This window comes from Electrophorus electricus, chromosome 8 (assembly GCF_013358815.1).
Source record: "Electrophorus electricus isolate fEleEle1 chromosome 8, fEleEle1.pri, whole genome shotgun sequence".
Lineage (NCBI taxonomy): Eukaryota > Metazoa > Chordata > Actinopteri > Gymnotiformes > Gymnotidae > Electrophorus > Electrophorus electricus.
In genome coordinates this window covers 11,420,396-11,430,327 of record NC_049542.1, presented here as the reverse complement: position 1 = coordinate 11,430,327, position 9,932 = coordinate 11,420,396, and the positions used below count along the sequence as shown (strand labels likewise).

Genomic DNA, 9,932 nt, shown 5'->3' with positions numbered 1-9,932 from the left:
ACAACCATATTTATTCATATATTTCATGTGTATTTTATGAAATGGTTGTATAAAATATCTTGCTGCAAAAGTAGCTTATTTGGATGATATTTGAACCTACTCAAAATCAAAATAGTGAAAATTTAGGAGTCTACAGTAAGGGCATGTGTTTTCACAAGTTTCTCTAGGAATAATGGTATGCCCTTAGGTAGTTGTTACAGTGAAATAAGTAACTAGAATATTCCTATTTTGAAAAAATACACACTTAAACATTGAATAGAGGTGGAAATTGAATAGATAATTTATATATAAAAAATATCTAGTACATCTCTCATCAAAAATAATGAAAACAGTAAAAATAGTTTTACAAGTACTAGAGACTGCTATCTTCTCATAAAATAAAGTTCTTTAACTATTCAGTTAACACTCTAGTGTCACTAATCCCTAATAGACACCATGTGCCACCAGAACTGCACAGTGAAAGATACAATGGGGCCCTACTGATGTAAATGTACTAAGACAAGGATACAAAACAGCTTAATAAAAAACTGTAATTTATTTCAAAGATTTTGTTTTCTTGAAGATACATTGCTGAAATAAGTCAATACTGGCAAGAGATCGATTTGTTTTGACAGATTGACCTAACATTTAGGATGCAACTGTGCTTCCATCCAGAATTATACTAGGGCACATTCACAGAACCTATTGCAAGGCAATCTGGCTGCAGTACAAGGTCATCCCTTCCTTGCAGGACTGGTAAGGTCTTGCACATCTTGAAGTGCTGCTGTCTTGACATGCGTCATAGGAAACACCATTCCTTCTATCAACCTCCAGCCCTTCCCCACAGGACTCCACAGTACAGACCTTTGGTGATGGCTGTGGCACCAAATAGCAGTTTGATACATGGCTCTCAGCACATTGTCTAAATGCAATGTTGGAGGTAGAAGCTGGTACATGCAACAACCTGTCTAGTGGTACACTGCCCTGCTTGTTTTTGGTTTTGTTTTGTTTTTTTGGTCATACAGAATCAGAATGTACTGTCTGGCCACAGGCAACTTAAGACAACCAACTCTCCCAAGTGCCTCTCAAGTTTTGTGGCAGTAGTAGTTTTTTCTTTTCTGAAAAAAATAATAAAAATACTGCTTGTTGTATCACATCCTGTCAGTGCATGGCTTTCCCCAGCTGTATGTACATTGTGCTGATTTGCACAAACTTCACTTTGCCAGAATGGTAAAGTCCAGATTTGATGGGATTAGTTTAATCAGTTTGACCCAAAACATGGTGGATCAAATAAATGAAACCTCTTCCAGTGGCAATCAGAGAAGGACAAAAATACAATAGTTATTATTAACAATACCAACAATTATGAAATACATATGATTAGCACTGTTCTAATCCAAAATACCATTGCATCCCCATATTTTAAATGTCACACCACTTGTTGCACAACTCTATCCACCTTATCTTAGGCACATTTATTTCTGCCCACCAAATTAAATACATGCTCCTATGAAATTAGTAAAGTGCTGCATTTTGAATACATCTCTTGCAGGACATACAAAGTCAACTCCTGCAGTGATGCATGAGGGGGAATGTGTGACAAGTGATCATTTTGGGCCGGTTAATTTAGTGGCTGTATTAATACATTTAGGCGGGGCAAATCTAGAGCTGCATTTATTCTCACTTGATGAGTGGAACTTGTTTTATAACATTTGCTTTATAAAATTTGCTCCATGCAAGACCTGAGAACCCTCCCAGATCTGAACTAAAATGGAACTGTTTTTTATCCATATGGTACATCTGGCATACACAGATAACATTTTTTAGATTGTTACATGCACATTTAAAAAGCTACAGCTGCTTTTTTCTTTGATTTCTTGATACACACATTACTAACATTGCCTTTACCATTTCCATGTAAATTAGACATATACTTTCAACAGACACACAGAAATTGGTCAGTGCTTTTATTTCAAGATTGCATTACTGTAATGGTCTTCTAATTGGGTACCCTGAAAAGTTATTAAATAAACACCAACTTGTACAGAATGCAGCAGTCTTAAACTTTACAAGATAGAAAGTTTGACATTAGTCCTGTTCTTTCAGTTCTGCACTCTTCTCATAAATTTTGATCAGACTTTAAAATACTCTTTGATACATTAAAGGATAAATGGTCTGTCCCCACAGTATCTGAGTGAACCCATTTTATAATGTAACCTGCCATACCCAATGTATTCTCAAAATGCTGGGTTTTTCTTAGTTCCTAGAAATATAGCCATGCTCATATAAAGCCTGTCCGTTATAAAACTACCTTCCAGCTTTAATTGGGGACTCAAGTCACACTCCAAATTCTTAAACCCAGGCTAAAGACTTACTTATTTACTCAAGCTATTGTCCTGCAAAGGTGCAGAGCCTTGGGCTGTCGTCGTTTTCTCTGGTAATCTGACATGTTGACGTTGTCATCCAGTCACTTCACGCATTCACTTGGATTTGATGTTGGTAGAATGCAGTGTTTCAGAGATCCCCTAGGACTGTGGTTACCTTTTGGCCATTTTAGTTTTAATATTCCAGATAAACCTGCCAGAGTTGCATGCTGCTGAGTGGCATGTCTACTGAATATGGACTGTTCATCCTCATCGTAGTATTATTTGCATATTACTGTGGAGATACCTATGCTGGAATGGACCTGCTCATTGGTCACAAATCATCTAGGATGATGCCATAAATTTTCTTGGTGCTGCCATATCCATGCAACCACCCAGTCTACTCCAGTGGACACAGAAACATCTCAACCACCCGACCCACTGCAATAGCAGAGACTCCCACAACTCTACGCAAGACCAAGATAAATGTTTAGGAAACAGCTCATTTAAACTTGATTTTGTATAGTATCAAGAAGTGTAATAAGATGTACATTGGAGAAACCAAAAAAGTCTTTAAGGATTTAGCTTTCAGTAGCAATGCATTTTAGTGCTTATGGACGTTGCATTAAATGATGTATCTGCATTGCCAACTGTTTCTATGGCTGCATTTAAGTTAGGAACTTAAGGAGAAAGAACCGATCTATACCCAATTTTAGAATCCATGGATGAATGTAGTTATTAAAAATGTTATGAACATAAACTGGTCTCAACTGCTCCAACTTCAAAGAAGTTGTTTTGCACAGCTGAAGGACCTCTGTTCAAACATCCTGTTTCATCTATCTATGGATAGTGTGTGCACTACATCTTAACAGCAACACAGCATTTGGCTAATATCTGCTAGATGTGTTGACATCTTAATATTTTATGAGTTTTGATGTAGGACAGGAAATTCTCATTACTATGACCATTCAATTCTAAATTTCAACAAACCGACCACATTGCGCCTCTTCTGATCTCAGAATCTGATCCAGGGATACACAACTCTGGATAGCAATCACTCCGCCTAGTTCCATTACACCAGGCTCTAATATCCAGATGCTGAAGATGAATTAGATCAGGTGTGAAGATTAGAGGTGGAACCAAACTCTGCCAGGTGGCAGACCTCCACAACCAGAATTAGTCACACAATTCATCTGTCTACAAGTTAATTAAATGTAAGATTTGTAATGGAAAATGAGATTACTTTAAATTACATGTCTTGGTTTAGTGGGTTGTCAAACCCAGTTTAATGCAACAATAGGCTACAAATTAAAAAAGCCAAGTTCACATACAAAAACATTTAGCTTTCAGAACATTACCTGACTTTTGCCCAACGCAAACGTTACTGCACCATCCTGGCCAACAGAGGGCACTAGAGTAAGCACACTGGAAAGCACAGACATTAGTACCAAGAAGGGGACTGGGTTAATTGCTAAGAAAAGGCAACTTGGACAGAAATGTGGAAACAAGAGAATAGCAAACATCTTGCTCAATGACAGCAATAAAAGCTGATATTTGATTCATTGTTATTTGGTCTACTTCACAGCCCAGGGGGGCCTTAAAAAAAACAAAGTAAAAGAAAATTAAAAATGGCTGACAAATTACTGCATTGGTTCACATGCAATCCAAAGACTATTCACAATTGATATGGTTATGACACCCAATAAAGCCAACCATCAACACTGAAATCTCAGTGTTTAATCTTGAATAAAAATGGTAAATGGATGTATATCAAGACAAAACCTGGAAGTTGAATGAGTAGAAATAACAGGGGTCTTTGTGTCTAGACAACTCCTGTGTATCCCAAGATGAACAGACAAAACAGTAACTAATGTTCATTATCTACATGTGTCCACACCATTTTTCTCAGAGGTGAAGGAAGGTTCTAGTTTCTTTTGGATACACTGAAATGGAAACACAGAAAGTGAAAGGCGGTGTAGGGAAACCTCATCTTAGATATTACTCAGTCAGTGCCCAAGCATTTGTACCAGTCAACTGTCAAATTTGTGAGGTAGTGAGTTGTTGTCAGTGCTTTGCTGGTATACAAGCTGTTTTTTTTCCAGAGAAAAATGACTGGCAAATCAAAAGGCAGATGTTAAGTAATTGGTTTAAAATGACAACATATTCTTTTGCACTTTCATGGTCATGTTTGCATTTGTTTAATTTGAGCAGTCTGAAGAGAAATCTCCCCCCCCCCCCCAACTTTATATTAGCTAAATTGTACCACTGATATAAAATGGTTGATATCACAAAAAATGTGGAGATTGTAGTAGACATAAACACTATTTTTCATAGTATTCTTGAAAAATCATGCTTTTTGCCTAATCATCCAGGAATAGGGGCCCAAAAAGTGCTCATGTGGATTGTGAAAACTAAACACAGGAAGTAACATTGAATTAGAGGCAGTCCATGTCTTCCATTCACTTTCTCCACTGGTTTAAGGTCTTTTCATACAATTCCTACCCTGTTCCATTTCATTAGCTCACTTGCATTTACTTGTTTTATTTCAAGGCTCAAAAGCATTGATCACAATTTTATGTTTTTTCTTTTCCCTTCCTTTCCTCTCAATCCCACTCCCTCAGCCCTCATTTGCAGCCACCAGCTGTCCAAGGCTCTGGCGTACATACACAGCCTGAATCTCCTTGGTCTTGAGGCAAAAGTCACAGGCCCACACTGCTGCACTCTCCCTGGTCAACAGCCCATAGGCTGGTTCAGTCAGGCCTGTGCAGTCTCTGTGGAACCAGCGCTGACATGAAGCCTCACACAGAATGGCCTCCTGGTCATCATGGACTTCTGACAGACAGAAGCCACAGGGGAACACCATGCCCCCTCCCAGCTTTGGGGGGCCAGAACCTGGGCCAGTAGAGGGTGGAGCTTGGCCAGTGGGAAGTGGAGACTGTGTGTTTGGCGTGGACGTTGAGTTGGATGGAGGGTTAGGGTTGTTACCTGGAGTGTTCCCTCCACTGTTGTTGCTATTAAGGTTATTCTGGTTGGTGCTGGGTGGCTGGTTAGGCATAGGACCACTGCCAGGAGCACTGTTCTGCTGACTGTAGGGTGCAGTGCCTGGGGTAGAATTGGGTGGTGTCGGCAGCTGCTGGCTGGATGGAGTGTTTGGAGCAGGGCCACCAGCAGAATTTGGTGGAGGGTGTTGATTAGGTGGCACTTGTTGAGGTTGGGGACCATTTAGAGGACCAGTTGGAGAGGAATTAGGGTTGGGTGGAGGAGCAGAAGAGGTCTGCCCAGGTGTGTTGGGTGTTGACTGCTGAACATCAGGGTGACCAGGGAATCCTCCTCCAGGCTGCGGAGGTACTGAGGCTGGGGACGGACCAGGGGTAGCATTGTTGGAGGGAGGGCCAGAAGGGTTCAGGTTAGGGGGTGGCTGAGGAGGACCTGATGGACCAGCACCTGGTCCACCAACAAAGTTCTTGCCTTCTTCACTACCAGGAGTACCAGGCCCAGGATAGGGTCCATCTTGTGATGGGGTAAACTGCCCCTGAGTTGGTAAACCTGGGTGTCCTCCCACCATGTTACCTGCACCCATTCCACCCCCCATACCTCCCATCATATTCATTCCTGCAGGGATACCTCCCATAGGATTCATTGGGCCATGAGGAGGGCCACGAGGCCCTGAGCCTCCAGGCAATGGAGGACTATTGAACGGATGACCCCCCTGTCCATGCTGAGGCTGCTGCATGCCAAAACGTGGGTGAGGAGGACCACCACCTCCAGGACCACCACCCATTCCACCAGGTGATAACATAGGATTAAAGCCCTGTCCTGGGTGCATAGGGGGGCTGAAATTAGGTGACATGTTGAACTGAGAGGGCCCACCTGGAGGAAAGCCACCTCCACCACCACCTCCCCCACCTCCAAATCCAGGCATCCCCCCAAATCCTAATGCATGGTGTGGTCCTGTGTTGGGTGGTGGAGGTCCAAATGGGGGTCTTCGCCCAGGCTGTCCACTACCTGGTCCTCCAGGTCCACCCATGAAGCCCATACTCCCTCCCATTCTTCCAGGCCCTCCATAGCCTCCACTTCCCCCACTGGCCCCTGGGCTTGGCAGAAAAGGTGCACTTCCTGGACCGCCAGCTCCACCAGGGCGTGCTGGAGGGCCAAAATCATCATCAAATGGATTGGAGGCCACCAAGTGGTCTACCATAGGAGTTGGAGGAGGCGCAAACTCAGAGAGCTGGGAGAATGCGGCTCCCTACAAACACAAGAGAGAGATGAAAATGCTGAATGCCTGACTGAACAATCATCAAGTTATTACAATTAAATCCTATTTTCTTAAATTTGCTTTTCTGTAGTACATTTACCTGAGTGCTGGATTTCCTCTTTTTTTTCTCTGGGCTTTTCATCTGGGAACCTAAACAGAAGGGAAAAAATGAGGCAGAGAAAGAAAACAAAGAAAAGCCAATATGTTATGAAACATGACAATATTTCTGGAAGTAGTTTGTAAACAATACATTTTGTTTTGTTTGTTTGCTTATTCTCTTAGATTAAGCAGTTTTTCATGTGCTGGGCTAAAAATTAATCAACATGCAAATGACTAACCCTATGCATACAATTAACTTACAATGTACTGCATTATTTATAACGTGTCATTTATGGGTCTAAGCACAATTAACAATATTATAAACTGGATCCAGGTAAGAGTTACAGAATTCACCTTGTATTGAAGAAATTGGAAATGTTTATATACCCTAAACTACTACATGTGTAAGATAACACTCGATCACTTTAAGAAGCTTAACACTGTAATGCAGTGAACAGTTGCGATTAACTGTGCAATGTTTAATGTTAAAAAAATAATGAAAACGGATGTTAGAAATAAGCGTCAGTTACGCACTCAGCTGCGTATTCATCCCCTACATTAACCTGGGTGAGAGGCTCAAGATAAATGACGAGTTGGAAAACAGCTGAATGCAAAGAGCAGACACACGAATGCGCGGTTATAGCTCAATAAACACACAGGTATCGCCAAGTTGACATACAACTAGCCAGAGACAGATCCCACGAAAAACAGGGCCACCGTACATACAGGAATGAGCGGACAAGGAAAGGCAGATTTGCAGCGAGAGCTGTGGATTCCGCTTGTACACGGAGATGCGCTTATGGACATTTGCCTACCTTTGCCTCGTTTTCCTTGACCTTGTCCCGCCAGTAGTCTCCCCGATTCGGCAGCCATTAAAATGACTGTCGGTGCGGTGCCATGTCACCGTTCACATAGAGAAAAAGTGTATAATTGACGAATATTTCCTTAGGTCCAAGTAAAAACTCTAAAGTGCACTAATAGGAGAAGCCGACCAAAACTGGCCGTATTCCAAATATTACTAACAGAATTATTAACAGTTAGGTTTCTTATTTCATTAGCCACGCTTTGTTACGGGGGTTCTAGATAGCAAACATTTCCACCTCTTCGCCACAGGGCAGACAGATGATCATGACCAGCTATTTGCGTTGCGATACTAACCGTCTGCTCTTTCCCGGGATTAGTGAACATCAACACGAAGAAGTGACGAGGCCCGCGCAACACTCTTAAGTTACCAGCATGTACCGAACTAATCTCTTTGTTGGCTATCGGTGATACACTCCCCTTCTTCCTTATGATCAATTACAGATGTGTTGCAAGAGGGTAAATGTTAGCTAGCAAAGCTAGACACCTGAAGAAATAATACGGAGATCTAGCTAAAGCATGGTTAGAATGAGCGGAAATGCATCGGTTTACATACAGCGAAAATGACCCGCACACATTCAGTATGAAACACTGTCCTGTTTTTGTAGCAGGAGCCGATTCACCTGTTATTTAATTCAATGTGTCTTATGTGAAAGAACTCGCAAGATTGCTAGCGTTAGCTAGCCAGCTATTTGGAACCGAACAGCTAGTAAATCAGCTAGCTCAGGCTTTGCAAGTGGTATGTCGCTCACACTACCCGTTAAAATGACCGAAAACGTTACATTGGTTCATATTTACCAATCGTCATAAGACAAACAATCAATATCAGATAAACTTACAATTAAAATTTATCCTCAAACGCGAAATTGGCCATGACTATTATGGCCTACAGTCGCTGCCGGACAAAGAGGGCTAGCCGGAATAGACGCCTACACTGGATGTCGGAAACGAGGGGGGTGTCTAAGATGAATGTTTTTATAACTTTATAAAATAAAGCCACATAAGCTTTATTATAAACTATTTTTCGATATTTTTATATTAAACGTAATATTTTATCAAAACATAAGGCAACGTTCATGGATATTGTGTCAACATTTAACATTTTTGTGTCAACATTTTTGCTATTACCCCACGTAAAATTTAGAATTGGACTCTTCGAGATCAAACCATGAAGGGCCATGGATAAAACTACTTTTGATTCAGGTGCAAGACAATGTCAGGGCGCGGAAACGTTTATCTGAGTTTTGGGAACCCTATTGTATTTTCTGGAATTTGTAAGGTCCCAAAAACGTTCCAGTCTATAACGCACCGTAAGGCCTAGAATCAAAATTCCACTTCCAGTGAATTCCGTGGCTCAAGCATAACAAAGAGCATCAGTAACTGTTTAGCTTTAATTTATTTATTTTTTTGCCAATTTGCATAACGTGCGAAACAGACTGTGAACTAGACCTAGGTTTTTTACCCGATCACTACAATCTTGGTGAGAAAATACTACGTGTTGTCCGAACCTCAATAATGATCAAAAACATTTTGTCATTTCAAAACAATATGGTCGCCATATGCATATGCCTATAGCTCATGAATGCTTCATTCAATTTTGTTGAAGCTTCATAGGCCGTTTAGGCCCACCACGCTGGGGTGTCGTAATCATTTTGATGAATGTATGTCAATAGGGAGCGCTATAAACCCCAGAACATTGTATCTCAGCTTCCCAACATCAGATCAAGATGAAACCTTGCATGCTGCATCCTTTAGATTTAATATACAAGAATTATCCAACATGTCAAAAAGTGTGATCACCCTTGGCCAATCAGAAGTCAGAAGCCATTTGACAGGCTTGTCAGTGAACAATCATGATGAAAAATAAAGGTTGTGGATATGTAAGGATTCTCTGTGATTCTGTAGAGTTTCAAAACATTTGACCATCAGGGAGCTCTATTCCAAAAAATTAAGTATATCTCCTACATATTTTCACTTAGCAACATATGCCTGGGTTCAAAAGATTCCTTGCAGTAGTCCTAACAACTTTGCAATTGCAAGTGCTTTTCAAAAATGTCACATTCATTAATTATATAAAATTTGCAAAACATTTTTGTATTAGTCTTGGTGTTTTCTTTCAATTACATCAAATCAGGTTTTTAAATAATCTTTAGAGTCTGAAACTTTTTTTTTTCCAAAAAATGTTGACTTTTTGACTGTATGTGGCTGCAACACATTGATCAAATGAGTACTAATATCACTTTTACGAGTCATATCACTAAAATGCTATCATAGTTTTGTGATTTTGACCAAAATGGAAATATATTCACACTACCATTCTGAAGAAAACCGCAAAATTTGAGGCAAATCCATTGCCGGGATGCTCCACATTGCAG

At 40.7% G+C, this 9,932-nt stretch overlaps 1 protein-coding gene across 4 annotated transcripts; it reads right to left on the bottom strand.

Annotated features, from left to right (window-relative positions):
* Positions 1-3,600: 3,600 nt before the first annotated feature.
* Positions 3,601-8,882, bottom strand: pygo2 (pygopus homolog 2 (Drosophila)). Of its 4 annotated transcripts, none has more exons than XM_027002331.2 (4): positions 8,867-8,882; positions 7,512-7,984; positions 6,698-6,747; positions 3,601-6,588 (listed from the first exon to the last, which is right to left on the bottom strand). In XM_027002331.2, the coding sequence occupies exons 2-4, from the start codon at positions 7,567-7,569 to the stop codon at positions 4,960-4,962; spliced, it is 1,737 nt and encodes a 578-aa protein (XP_026858132.2). In that variant the 5' UTR covers positions 7,570-7,984; positions 8,867-8,882; the 3' UTR covers positions 3,601-4,959. The 4 variants fall into 4 exon arrangements, with proteins under 4 accessions (XP_026858132.2, XP_026858128.2, XP_026858131.2 ...); XM_027002327.2 differs by lacking the exon at positions 8,867-8,882 and having other exon boundaries at positions 7,512-7,577; positions 7,855-8,474; XM_027002330.2 differs by lacking the exon at positions 8,867-8,882 and adding an exon at positions 8,397-8,470.
* Positions 8,883-9,932: the final 1,050 nt, after the last annotated feature.